This window comes from Littorina saxatilis, linkage group LG8 (genome assembly GCF_037325665.1).
Source record: "Littorina saxatilis isolate snail1 linkage group LG8, US_GU_Lsax_2.0, whole genome shotgun sequence".
NCBI lineage: Eukaryota > Metazoa > Mollusca > Gastropoda > Littorinimorpha > Littorinidae > Littorina > Littorina saxatilis.
The window spans coordinates 64,914,475-64,929,469 of record NC_090252.1 but is presented as its reverse complement, the minus strand read 5'-3'; the positions used below and the strand labels follow the sequence as shown (position 1 = coordinate 64,929,469).

The 14,995-nt window shown below is 41.0% G+C and overlaps 1 protein-coding gene across 1 annotated transcript; it reads right to left on the bottom strand.

Annotated features, from left to right (window-relative positions):
- Nucleotides 1-436: 436 nt before the first annotated feature.
- Nucleotides 437-14,770, bottom strand: LOC138974148 (uncharacterized). The gene is made up of 3 exons (XM_070346843.1): nt 14,417-14,770; nt 13,405-13,590; nt 437-691 (listed from the first exon to the last, which is right to left on the bottom strand). The coding sequence occupies exons 1-3, from the start codon at nt 14,700-14,702 to the stop codon at nt 447-449; spliced, it is 717 nt and encodes a 238-aa protein (XP_070202944.1). The 5' UTR covers nt 14,703-14,770; the 3' UTR covers nt 437-446.
- Between the last annotated feature and the right edge of the window lie 225 nt (nt 14,771-14,995).

Sequence of the window (14,995 nt, the reverse complement as noted above, 5' to 3'; positions counted from 1 at the left end):
AAAACACCACACACGACCCCATAACCGCTACATCAACCCAGCCCCCCCCCCCCCTTACACACACTCACACACGACCCCCACAACATCCCAGCTCACCTCCCCCCTCCTCCACCCTGCCGTAACACACACTCACACACGACCCCATAACAACCCCCCCCCCCCCATCTCGCCCTAAGAAACACTCACACACGACCCCATAACAACACCCCCCCACAACTCAGTCCCCCCCCCCCCACCACAACAAACACTCACACACGACCCCATAACCCCCCCCCCCCCCCCTAAGAAACACTCACACGCGACCCCCACAACAACCCAGTCCCCCCCCCCCACAACTAACACACGACCCCATAACCCCCACAACAACCTATTCCCCCCCCCTCCACCACAACAAACACTCACACACGACCCCATAATCCCCACAAACCCGCCCCAATGCAGCTTGGTCAGTTGCTAGCAGGTTGGTATTCGCAGAGGACACCAGTGCTCTGCAGATCACAACTACCATCTCGCCACCTCATGACTGAAATGTCAGACTTTAGAACGAGGCAATGTTCAGAGCTGTAGTTTGGCTCGCTATCTCCCCAGAAGCTGTGATTGGACTCTGGGACTGCCACCTGCTGGCCGTTGGACCAGGTAAAGACTGTGCCGTTTCTTTGTGCGCCCAGGTAAAGTGAGGCATCATAGCTGGCTGCGGAAGAAAGGTGATCCTTGAAAACCACACTTTGGCTCTTATGTAATTATTGAAAGAATAGAAAAGTATGTACAAGAAGCGCATTATATAGAAACATTGTAGTTCATAAGTGTTTAAGACCGGGTGTAAAGCAAAAAATCGCAAATCAAACGTAAAGTCAAAATACTATGCTGCGCAAGAACATCCTACTTTGGTCAAAATAAACGATAATTCAGAAAAGGCGTAAATGTATCCAAAAGGAATGTAGCAATCAGGATTAGTTTCATATTATTTGGATTAAATGGGATGTATGTTTGTTTCTAAAAGAATCCGTGTTGGTAGCTTCCTGCAGGACATTCGGAAGAGTGTTCCCGTGCGTTAGAGTGATTCTAATAAGCGAGTTAAGTTTGTGTTAACAGAGTGAATTGTGGTGTCATCTGCAGAAAGTTCACATAAATGTTGACTATGAAGGGGGAGGTCATTCGAGTAGAGAGAATAGCAGGGGTCCTAACGCCGATCAATATGAGGCTTATATCGCGCGTATTCCGTGGGTACAGTTCTAAGCGCAGGGATTTATTTTATTTTTTTATTATTATTTTTTTTAATGCAATTTATATCGCGCACATATTCAAGGCACAGGGATTTATTTATGCCGTGTGAGATGGAATTTTTTTTACACAATACATCACGCATTCACATCGGCCAGCAGATCGCAGCCATTTCGGCGCATATCCTACTTTTCACGGCCTATTATTCCAAGTCACACGGGTATTTTGGTGGACATTTTTATCTATGCCTATACAATTTTGCCAGGAAAGACCCTTTTGTCAATCGTGGGATCTTTAACGTGCACACCCCAATGTAGTGTACACGAAGGGACATCGGATTTTCGTCTCATCCGAAAGAGCTAGCACTTGAACCCACCACCTAGGTTAGGAAAGGGGGGAGAAAATTGCTAACGCCCTGACCCAGGGTCGAACTCGCAACCTCTCGCTTCCGAGCGCAAGTGCGTTACCACTCGGCCACCCAGTCGTTACCACTCGGCCACCCAGTCGTTACCACTCGGCCACCCAGTCGTTACCACTCGACCACCCAGTCGTTACCACTCGGCCACCCAGTCGTTACCACTCGGCCACCCAGTCGTTACCACTCGGCCACCCAGTCGTTACCACTCGGCCACCCAGTCGTTACCACTCGGCCACCCAGTCCATATTCTACATCTTGCATGCACGACGCCGAGGCGTTGTTAGCACAGTTTGTTGTCTGCTGGTGAGAACTTTGTAACGCAACAAATTGAACCTATATCTATTATTTTCAAACCCCCCTTCCAAGACTCCCTCCCTTTCAAATGTGGAGATTTTAGTTGGAAAAACTTTTCTGAAAACCTCAACGTTAATTTCTGTGTTCTTGGCCGGCCGCGCCAACGGGACTCACAATGGTCATTGCTAACACTCATTGATTATTCACGTGGGTCCAGAGAATGCTTTGTATCCGGAATGGCTCAGTGGTTACTTGCCTAATTCATGCTCGCATGCATATATGTCATGCACAATTCACCAACTTCCGAAGAAGTTGTGATTAATTGCTGATTACTAAGACCCCTTTTCTCGGGTTTCTTTACCCTTCGCTGGCTTTTTACATTTAGTCAAGTTTTGACTAAATGTTTTAACGTAGAGGAGAGAATCGAGACGAGGGTCGTGGTGTACGTGTGTCTGTCTGTGTATGTGTATGTGTGTAGAGCGATTCAGAGAAAACTACTGGACCGATCTTCATGAAACTTGACATGAGAGATCCTGAGTATGGTATCTCCAGACGTTTTTTTCATTATTTTGATAATGTCTTTGATGACGTCATATCCGGCTTTTCGTGAAAGTTGAGGCGGCACTGTCACGCTCTCATTTTTCAACCAAATTGGTTGAAATTTTGGTCAAGTAATCTTCGACGAAGCCCAGACTTTGGTATTGCATTTCAGCTTGGAGGCTTAAAAATTAATTAATGAGTTTGCTCATTAAAGTTGTCATTAAAATCGATTTTTCGCAAACAGATTTAAAATTGATTGCATTGTATTCTTCATCACATTCTGAATCTAAAAATATATACATAATTATGTCATGTTTACTCTTAAAATGTGATCACAATTAACGAAAATAGATTAATTAGTATTACGATTAAAATTTAAGAAATCGATCCAAAAATGATTTCATCTTATTCTTTATCATTTCCTGATTCCAAAAACATATAGATATGATAGGTTGTATTCAAAACAAGCTCAGAAAGTTAACAAGAATACAGAAAAGCGCGCTTTCCTGCTTAGCACAATACGCTACCGCGCGTATCTGGCGTGTCAATATCACTACGTTTTGCACGTGGAAGGTGAGCGATTTCCTTCACGCGGGGATTGACGAAGCTGTACTGTCTTGGTGGAAAAATACAGTGCGTTCAGTTTTATTCCGTGAGTTCGACAGCTTGACTAAATGTAGGTAGGACCACTCCTTCTTTGCGACATGGAAACAGTCGCGTTTTTAGCGAAAAAATGGGCTTTTCCAACTCGCCATTTCTTCAAATCCACTAGGATTAGAAGAACAAAATCTACATATCTTGTAAAAACAATCGCTGAGCCTTACGACTGTGGTATTAATTTTTATCTGCGATGCGGCCTTGGGCAGATCTGACGGTTTTAGTCAACCAAGAAAATAGATCTAAAACGCGCGTGGTTAAGGCTGGAGGATACTTTGGAAAGTACGTTGGAGTAGCCTCCCTTCCCGGATTTAGAACGCGTTTCGTGTCGTAACAGATTATCCACTTATTAGCCATATCCGTATGCAAAATAATGAAATAAACATTAGGAAATGGCAGAAGTTTACAACTATCGACATTCTCTATCAGTGCAATAAACAACAATCGTTAGAACTTGCATTTACGACATGTCGTGCGTGAGAACGTGTCACTGTAAACAAGCACTTCTTGCCTGGCTGAAGAACCCCACGAGTCAATCTAAAACAGACGACAAGTAATGGAAAGCAGTCTGCGGATAAACATAACAAACTGCTGATGAAAAAGTGTGTTCATCCTTGCTCTGGATAAAAGACATCGGGCTGATGACAACGTGGCAGCGTTCACGCGAAAAGATTTTTGTCAGATTATCGCTTCTACATTTTATTGCACGTACTTGGGGCAGATCTGAATATCACACTGGAAGATGACAAATCGGTCTTGTGAGTTGAGAACCACATGTTCTTTGCCGACAGAAATCACGATGGGACAAGATGCAGATTGTGTTGAAGAGATGTTTGCAGATTATCGCATCTACATTTTATTGCTCAGATCAATGCACGTACTTGGGGCAGATCTGAATTTCACACTGGAAGATGACAAATCGGTCTTGTGAGTTGAGAACCACACGTTCTTTGCCGACAGAAATCACGATGGGACAAGATGCAGATTGTGTTGAAGAGATGTTTGCAGATTATCGCATCTACATTTTATTGCTCAGATCAATGCACGTAGTTGGGGTAGATCTGAATTTCGCAATGGAAGACGACAAATTGGTCTTGTGAGTTGAGAACCACATGTTCTTTGGCGGCAGAAATCACTTTGGGACAAGATGAGGATTGTGTTGAGGAGGTTAATACTGACTGACTTTAGATGAAGAGTTCCTAGGCCTGGTTTTTGTAGAGAGGCATCATGATGATATCCTGGTTTTTACATTTAGTCAAGTTTTGACTAAATGTTTTAACGTAGAGGGGGGAATCGAGACGAGGGTTGTGGTGTTTGTGTGTGTGTGTGTGTGTGTGTGTGTGTGTGTGTCTGTCTGTCTGTGTGTGTGTGTGTGTGTGTAGAGCGATTCAGACCAAACTACTGGACCGATCTTTATGAAATTTGACATGAGAGTTCCTGGGAATGATATCCCCGGACGTTTTTTTTCTTTTTTGCGATAAATACCTTTGATGATGTAAAAGTTGAGGCGGCACTGTCACACCCTCATTTTTCAATCAAATTGATTGAAAGTTTGGCCCAGCAATCTTCGACGAAGGCCGGACTTTGGTATTGCATTTCAGCTTGGTGGCTTAAAAATTAATTAATGACTTTGGTCATTAAAAATCTGAAAATTGTAAAAAAACCTTTTTTTTTTAAACGATCCAAATTTACGTTTATCTTATTCTTCATCATTTTCTGATTCCAAAAACATATAAATATGCTATATTTGAATTAAAAACAAGCTCTGAAAATTAAAAATATAAAAATTATTATTAAAATAAAATTTCCGAAATCGATTTAAAAACAATTTCATCTTATTCCTTGTGGGTTCCTGATTCCCAAAACATATAGATGTGATATGTTTGGATTAAAAACACGCTCAGAAAGTTAAAAAGAATAGAGATAAAGAAAAGTGTGCTATCCTTCTCAGCGCAACTACTACCCCGCTCTTCTTGTCAATTTCACTGCCTGTGCATCGAGCGGTGGACTGACGATGCTACGAGTATACGCTCTTGCTGTAAAAATGCAGTGAGTTCAGTTTCATTCCGTTAGTTTGACAGCTTGACTAAATGTTGTAATTTCGCCTAACGCGACTTGTTTTAACGTTCTTGGTGACAACGCGCCAGAATCGCACGAAGATCGAACTCTCGAAGAAAACAAGTTTATCGCTGAACATCGGAAATGTAAAAGTATTGCTCTTCCTGTCTGATCAGTCTCCCCGTTAAATCTACAGGCTACATTATTTATCAGGTAACTTACCAAACCGGAGTGTGTGTGTGTGTGTGTGTGTGTGTGTGTGTGTGTGTGTGTGTGTGTGTGTGTGTGTGTGTGTGTGTGTGTGTACACCGGATTACCACCATCAACGCACCCTTTTGGACTTTTCTACGTAACCTTACTATGCCTGCTGTGACATTCACGAGGATTATTGTGATTCTTGGACAATCGTGTGCCTATGCTGGACTTGCAGGAAGACAAACGGCGCCGGAACGGTATATGTGCTGCCAAGTGTGCACGCCCAGAGCGCAGTGTGAACCGAGAGTGAGTGTGTCATTGTGTGGAAGTTTTGCTTGATTGATTTATTCATGATTTAATTTGCTTTTTGGTTCAATAGTAAAATCTGTGTACGTTATACTTTGTATTTTGTGGTGTGATTCGCCCGAGTGCGAGACCCCCATCCCCGAACGCCTCTGTGGGTGGAATTGTATACTTGTGTAACGTGAGTGTGTAGATGAGAATGTGAAAGTTGCTTTGGACGCAGACACACACAGCAGACACCAACGCAACAGCTAAGTTTCAGCCTGACAAAGAAATTCGAGTGACACAGCTAATGGCTGTACTTGTTATTTCTCAATTAAAACAAATGTTTCAAGATCTTTAGGCAAAAAAAATAAAATTGTCTGTTTCTAATAACATGGCTAAAAAAATAGGGTAGGTAGGTAGGGATTTGTTTTGTTTTGTGGCCAGGATAGAATTCTTGAAAATGACACAAAGAGACAAGACTCGCTATAGATAGATTTATAAAAAAACAACAAATGTGACAAAGGATATAAAATGATTGTTTTACCTTCAGTAGTAATTGCATAAAAAAAGTCTGATATATCAATTATCATGTTAACTTTTTCTTAAAATGGGTGCGTTAAATCCTAGTCTGTTTGTTTTTAATGGACCAAGCAATCCTTGGACTGACAGAAAAGTTGTATTTTAAAAATGTCCAGTTGCTTTTACTTATTTTTCTAATTGGAAGAGAATATGCACTCTTTCCGCCCTGGTATGGCCCTTCGTGGTCGGCTGGGCGTTAAACAAACAAACAAATAAAATGCACTCTTTTCTGTTCAAATGGGTAGAGGGCGGGGGTAGTAAAAGGATCACAGTTCAAGATTTTGCGCGACAAGAGGTGTGTTTCTTTTAACTGTGATAAAGAGCGAAAACTCAACTTGGTATCCAACACTATTTCTCAACACTGTAACCACTTTAGCACTTTTAATTTATTTTTTCTGTCTTCCAAGCTTTAAATTCAGCTTATAAAATGAGTAAAAACGTTTTTTTTCTTCTGAATTCACCAGTTAAATCACTCTGTTGGATGTTCTTTTTTGCTTCCCTATTTCTGTTCTTAAAGGCACAGTAAGCCTCCCGTAAACCATCACAGAGCTCCCCGAGCGTCTACATACAGTACAAGCATACTTCCATTTAAACGCTAACCGAACGGGAACATCCTGGCTGCTTTCTGTCGAGCGTGAGACATTTTCAAAGAATTTATTTTCGTGGACTTGGCCCTTTACAACAATGGCGCCTCGTTTTGGTGCTGGACGGCTGTTATGAATATCCCGGAAATCACGCCCGGACAGTAAGCCTCCCGTAAACCATCACAGATACTGTCAGGCTTTTACACACAGTACAAACACCCTTCCATTTGAACGCTCACCAAACGGGAACATCCTAGGTGCCCTACGTAAAGAGCGAGCAATTTTTAAAGAATTAATTTTGCAGATTGTCTCGAACACTTTTTGGACCCATCCTGAACTCAGGTCAAAAATGAGTTACTTCCCTTAAACTGGCGATAGCCGTGAATCGATGATTATCAGAATGTTTTTGGACCGTGGTGCGTTTTTGCGCTAGACCTAACTTTTAAAATCTAAATAATAAATTGACAGCTTCTTACACAAACATTCTTTAATCATAAAAGAATTCTTTTTTCATCAAGACAAGATCAGTGCAATTCGAAGTTGTGAAAGTTTGAAAAAAGAAAAGCCCGGAAGCAGGGTCACGCAAGGGTCGTAGCAGACGACGGTTTATGCGGCATATCGCCGTTCCTCTCAACAGTCAAAAGCCATCGCTAGAGTTCTTGTGAACCACAGCCGTTTGTTTCGTGCATAAAAACGTGCTATTGTAGATAAGCTCACATCGATTCGCATTAAAATGACTAACTGACGACTACATTGTGAACAAGAAGGGCAAAGCCCATACGACTCACATGCTTGACCTTGACCTTTACAGCAATGACATCATACACTAAGAACTGCTTTACACATTTTTCCTACCAAAATACATGTGACCAAGGTCAAGGTCATCCAAGGTCATGCAACACAAAGTTGTTAATTCAAGACATAGGAAGTACAATGGTGCTTATTGGCTCTTTCTACCATGAGATATGGTCACTTTTAGTGGTTCACTACCTTATTTTGGTCACATTTCATAAGGGTCAAAGTGACCTTGACCTTGATCATATGTGACCAAATGTGTCTCATGATGAAAGCATAACATGTGCCCCACATAATTTTTAAGTTTGAAACAGTTATCTTCCATAGTTCAGGGTCAAGGTCACTTCAAAATATGTATACAATCCAACTTTGAAGAGCTCCTGTGACCTTGACCTTGAAGCAAGGTAAACCAAACTGGTATCAAAAGATGGGGCTTACTTTGCCCTATATATCATATATAGGTGAGGTATTGAATCTCAAAAACTTCAGAGAAAATGGGAAAAATGTGAAAAATAGCTGTTTTTTAGGCAACATTTATGGCCCCTGCGACCTTGACCTTGAAGCAAGGTCAAGATGCTATGTATGTTTTTTGGGGCCTTGTCATCATACACCATCTTGCCAAATTTGGTACTGATAGACTGAATAGTGTCCAAGAAATATCCAACGTTAAAGTTTTCCGGACGTCCGGACGTCCGGACGGACGGACGGACGGACGGACGGACGACTCGGGTGAGTACATAGACTCACTTTTGCTTCGCATGTGAGTCAAAAAGGGAAACTGGATCACACGGGTTCACGATGGCTCAGGGGTAAGATAAACCACGCAAAAATAAATTCTTTGAAAATTGTTCGCTCTTTACGGAGGGCACCAAGGATGTTCTCAATCGGTGAGTGTTTATTAATTAAATGAAAGGGTGTTTGTACTGTGTGTAAAAGCCTGACCGTATCTGTGATGGTTTACGGGAGGCTTACTGTGCCTTTAAGTTTTTGATCATCTGACTACCTTGCTTTTCTATTTTGGAAGATAATATGCACTCTTTTCTGAAAAATGGGTAGGGGGTGGGGGTAGTAAAAGTATCACAGTTCAAGATTTTGCGCGACAAGAGGTGTGTTTCTTTTAACTGTGATGAAGAGGGATAACTCAACTTGGTATCTAACACTAGTTGTGAACACTGTAACCACTTTAGCACTTTTAATTTATTTTTTCTGTCTTCCAAGCTTTAAATTCAGCTTATAAAATGAGTAACAAGAAGGGCAAAGCCCATACGACTCACATGCTTGACCTTGACCTTTACAGCAATGACATCATACACTAAGAACTGCTTTACACATTTTTCCTACCAAAATACATGTGACCTTGACCCAAGGTCAAGGTCATCCAAGGTCATGCAACACAAAGCTGTTAATTCAAGACATAGGAAGTACAATGGTGCTTATTGGCTCTTTCTACCATGAGATATGGTCACTTTTAGTGGTTCACTACCTTATTTTGGTCACATTTCATAAGGGTCAAAGTGACCTTGACCTTGATCATATGTGACCAAATGTGTCTCATGATGAAAGCATAACATGTGCCCCACATAATTTTTAAGTTTGAAACAGTTATCTTCCATAGTTCAGGGTCAAGGTCACTTCAAAATATGTATACAATCCAACTTTGAAGAGCTCCTGTGACCTTGACCTTGAAGCAAGGTAAACCAAACTGGTATCAAAAGATGGGGCTTACTTTGCCCTATATATCATATATAGGTGAGGTATTGAATCTCAAAAACTTCAGAGAAAATGGGAAAAATGTGAAAAATAGCTGTTTTTTAGGCAACATTTATGGCCCCTGCGACCTTGACCTTGAAGCAAGGTCAAGATGCTATGTATGTTTTTTGGGGCCTTGTCATCATACACCATCTTGCCAAATTTGGTACTGATAGACTGAATAGTGTCCAAGAAATATCCAACGTTAAAGTTTTCCGGACGGACGGACGGACGGACGTCCGGACGGACGGACGGACGGACGGACGGACGACTCGGGTGAGTACATAGACTCACTTTTGCTTCGCATGTGAGTCAAAAAAGTGTTTTGTTTCTGAATTTACCAGTTAAATCACTCTGTTGGGTGTTCTATTTTGCTTCTCTCTTTCTCTTCTTAAGTTTTTGATCATCTGACTACCCTGCTTTTCTATTTGGTAGATAATATGCACTCTTTTCTGAAAAAATGGGTAGGGGGTGGGGGTAGTAAAAGTATCACAGTTCAAGATTTTGCGCGACAAGAGGTGTATTTCTTTTAACAGTGGTAAAGAGGGATAACTCAACTTGGCTTCTAACACTATTTCTGAACACTGTAATCACTTTAACACTTTTAATTTATGTTTGTCTGTGTTCCAAGTTTCAAATTAAGCTTCAACAAGAAGGGCAAAGCCCACACGGCTCACATGCTGAACAGACCTTGATCTTTCTTTCAGAATAATTTTACAATAATTTTACAATAAAACTGAGAAAAACAATATTAATTCAGTAAAGAAAATAATTACAGAAAACTTGGAACTTGAAGATATGTAACCTAACGTGAGTTAGTATGAAAATATAATGTATTTCCCTCACACATATGTAGTTTTGGAAGAGTTATTTTCAATAGTTCAAGGTCAAGGTCACTTCAAAATATATACATTTCAACTTTGAAGGACCCTTGCGACCTTGACCTTGAAGCAAGGTCAACCAAACTGGTGTCCAAAGATAGGGCTTACTTTGCCCTGTATAGCATACATAGCTAAGGTTGCCATTCTCAATAACTTCAGTAAAAATTGTGAAAATGTGAAAAACAATCGTTTTTAAGACAACAATTATGGCCCCTGTGACCTTGACCTTGAAGTGAGGTCAAGTTGCCAAACATGTTTCTGAAGATCTTGTAACCATACACCATCAGGCCACAATTGGTGTTGATAGACTTAATAGTGTCTAAGAAATATACAATGTTAAAGGTTTCACAGACGGACGGGGGGGGGGAAGGACGCCCAGACGCCCGGAAGGACAGGCGGACGATGTCGGTGAGTATATAGACTCACTTTTGTAAGTATAATGTATTTCCCTCACACATATGTAGATTTGGAAGAGTTACCTTCCATAGTTCAAGGTCAAGGTCACTTCAAACTATGTATACAATCCAACTTTAAAGGACCCTTGCGACCTTGACCTTGAAGCAAGGTCAACCAAAACTGGTGTCCAAAGATAGGGCTTACATTGCCCTGTATAGCATACATAGCTAAGGTTGCCATTCTCGATAACTTCAGAAAAAAATGCGAAAATGTGAAAAATGGTCGTTTTTAAGACAACAATTACGGCCCCTGTGACCTTGAACTTGAAGTGAGGTCAAGTTGCCGCACATGTTTTTTGAGATCTTGTAACCATACACCATCAGGCCACATCAGGTGTTGATAGACTTAATAGTGTCCAAGAAAATCCAACGTTAAAGTTTTCCGGACGGACGGACGGACGCCGGGACGGACGGACGGACGGACGGACGACTCGGGTGAGTACATAGACTCACTTTTGCTTCGCATGTGAGTCAAAAATGGGTAAAACAAATGGTTTTCTCATAATTCACAAGTTAAATCATTATGTTGGATGTTCTATTTTGCTTCCCTCTTTCTCTTCTTAAGTTTTTGATCATCTGACTACCCTGCTTTTCTATTTGGAAGATAATATGCACCCTTTTCTGAAAAATGGGTAGGGGGTGGGGGTAAAAGCATCACAGTTCAAAATTTTGCGCGTTAAGAGGTGTATTTTTTTTTAAATTGGTAAAGAGGGATAACTCAACTTGGTATCTAACACTATTTCTGAACACTGTAATCACTTTAACACTTTTAATCAATGTTTGTTGGTGTTCCATGCTTCAAATTGAGCTTCAAAATGGATACAAAAGGATTATTTTCCGAATTCACAGGTAAAATCATAATGTTTAATGTTCAATTTTGCTTTCCTATTTCTCTTCTTTAGTTTGTGATCATCTGATTGTTATTTTGTTTACATTTTCACAATACAATACTACAACTTATTCAGTAGTGTTTGCGTGAAAAAATCTGATACCTATGCTTAAACTTCAGTCATTATCTTAAAATTTTGCGCGTTAAGCCCTTTATATTTTGTATTTTCCTGATAAAGCAAACATTGAACTAACAGAAAAAGTAACTTTTAAAACTACCTAATCACTTTGAAATTGGGCCTCCATAGTATACTCCAGCCTTCAGCTTTTCAATAGCGGTTTTGAAGCCTGCAAATGTTGTGTTTACAAATCGCTTCGGGGGCACCCTTTAATCTATACGTACTGACAAACCAAATACATGGAACGAAAGGTAAGAGGATGGACTGTAAGCTGGTTTGGGGTATTACAATTTTTCAAAAGGATATACATGCAAGAAAGACTCAAACATTGCCCTTTTTCATTCAAGTGTAGATTAGAGCGTATCAAATGAATGCAGTATACCCTCGGTCAGAATAAAGAGCAGGCATTGCTCTTTCCAACGATGTATAACTTGGCACAGTACATAATGTTTAAGAACTGCCCCCGAAGTGATTTTTCAACAAACCCGTAGGAAAGGACACCCTATTTTGGCCGTTTGTTTGTTTGTTTGCTTTACGGCCAGCCGACCACGAAGGGCCATATCAGGGCGGTATTTTGGCTGTAAAAAGCGCTAAAATGGGACAAATTTCTAACCTTTGGCGTGTGTTTGAAGCAGTACACCCCAGCAATGCCATTGATTTAAAACCTCAATGATATATTTCCTGAAAATTCGCCTCATAAACGATTTTTCAGTGTGCAATAAAAGCCAGTAATTTGCTTCGTTTCTTTGCTGTGACGCAAATACAAAACCAACACGATCTGCGGTGACATCGTGACGTCTTTTTTGAATTTGTTTTGCTTTTCTGTGATTTTACTACATTATGAAGCTAATACATTTTTTTAATAAATAAGCCCCGCCAACGTTTTGTAACATTAAAACTAAATATTTTCAAAAAAGTCAAAATTTCATTTTTTGACCATTGTGATTTTTGCGATTTTTGGGGCACATTATTTCACAACATTACAAAGATACAGCTTAGAAAAAAAAGCGAGGTATACACTATGTGTATGTCGGTGTATCCAGACAATTTTGCATTTCTACAACAAAAATTGCAAGCGCTGCGTCGACGCAAAACTTACCAATAACGCAAAACAGCAAATAACGCCAAATAATGGAAACTGTGAACGTCTGTATCTCTGAAACTATTTGTCATACAGCCTTGCAGTTTGCAACCTTCTTAGTTACCACACCGACTACACACATGCAACAAATAACATACTAGAAATAATTTTGAAAAAATTAGTGGTCCTACCTACTAAATGTAGTAATTTCGCCTTACGCGACTTTTTAAAATGTCCTGCAGCGGAGGACACAAAGCATTGTGGGAAACAAAGTTGTTTATAAAAAACCACCTTTTGTTGCTTTATTATCCAATTGCTGGCAAATTCGGATCGCTTCCGCTCAGTGGAAAGCTAGCAGCAACAAGAGTCACGCTACAGATGTACATGTTTAGGTTTAATCAGCTACTATAATTATATATAGCGCTTCTGGCGAGAATAACGGAGGTCTTTTCTGTGCAGCAGTGGTCCCACAGGCGTGGTACATGGATACCTTTGCTAGTTCTGAGTCTGCATATAGAGGGGACTCGTGTCCCTCCCGGCCGGGATTTGAACCCGTCACCCGAAGACCACAAGTCAAGTACTCTACTAACTGAGCTACCTACCGCCGTTCATCTCCAGAAGACTGACAATCCATTCATTTTTGCTCAGGGTGTCCAAGATCGCCAAACGTCCGTTTTTGGTTTTGCAGAGATCCCGGCTCTCCTCGGAAGTTCTTGACTCGTTCAGGTAGAGAAAGCACAGGTTGTCCGGTCGACTCATGGCGAAACATTCTTGAACGGGACAGCTGTCTGTGGGACGATTACACATTCATTAATAGGCTTCCATTTGGAACTTCGAGGTGTTGATCGTGAAGCGGAAAGTTGCGGCGTCGCTTTAGCATTACGGAAAAATACAAATAATGATAAACAAAATCTATAGAATTGCTTTGACAATCTCTTCATGAAGGCCACGAACTTTTGACACAACCCTCGTACATTTCCCAAGACAACAAATTACTAAAACGCGCGATACACAGCATACTATAAGACATCTGTTTCTACAGATATGAGAGAGAGAGAGAGAGAGAGAGAGAGAGAGAGAGAGAGAGAGAGAGAGAGAGAGAGAGAGAGAGAGAGAGAGAGAGAGAAAGAGAGAGAGAGCTTTGCCTGAAATTTATGTTTTTGAATTCTAACAACATCATAGTCTAGTTGTACCTTGCGAGTCATGGGTCATTGCCGATGACTTGACTGTTGATGAGTTATTTAGTATAAACGATTATTTTTGTTATCCTATGTCACACAAACACTTCCTTGGTATGTCCAAAGTATTCAATAAAGTTTGGTATTGTGGTCCTCTTCACAAACTTGAAGTGACTTGTATAAGAGGTCACCTACTTCTTTGTCTAGAGCACTCTTTGAGCGATTGCACGCAACCTGTGCTTGTCATAGGATGTAAATCAAATGATGAACCTTCTGCTGGTGCCCCAAAATAGATTCTGTCTCAGGGTATTTATTCTTCCTCATTTACATTAACAGCCTGGGGCAGTGAGAGAGAGAGAGAGAGAGAGAGAGAGAGAGAGAGAGAGAGAGAGAGAGAGAGAGAGAGGGAGAGAGAGAGAGAGAGAGGGCGACCCACCTGATGCAACGCGGTAGTATTCAGCACCCGGGATCTCCAAGAGTTCTTCATTTTCAAGGTAGACGATTTTGAAGAGAAGGCACTGGGCCTGTTCACTGATGTACATGAAAGAAGAGCACCAGGTCTTGGTGGAGCACAGTGCAGCGCAGTCAAACAGATCGGACGGTTCCATCCTTAGTTCAGGCTCGGCGAGGGGAGGTTGTACGGAGACAAAGCCAGGGTCTCTGACCCAGTCGACTGAAGGCTGTTGGCTCTGGCTCACTTGCGCGCACAGGCTTGCCACCATCAACAGTAATCTGTCAACAACATTATGCGTTTTGTCACCATTAACAGGAATCTGTCAACAACATTATGCATTTTGTCACCATCAACAGGTATCTGTCAACATTATTATGCGTTTTGTCACTATCAACAGGAATCTGTTTACATAACGTGTTTTGTCACAATCAACAGGAATCTTGTCAATAACATCATGCGTTTTGTCACCATCAACAGGAATCTCTCAACAACATTATGCGTTTTGTCACCATCAACAGGAATCTGTCAACATAACGTGTTTTGTCACCATTGACAGGAATC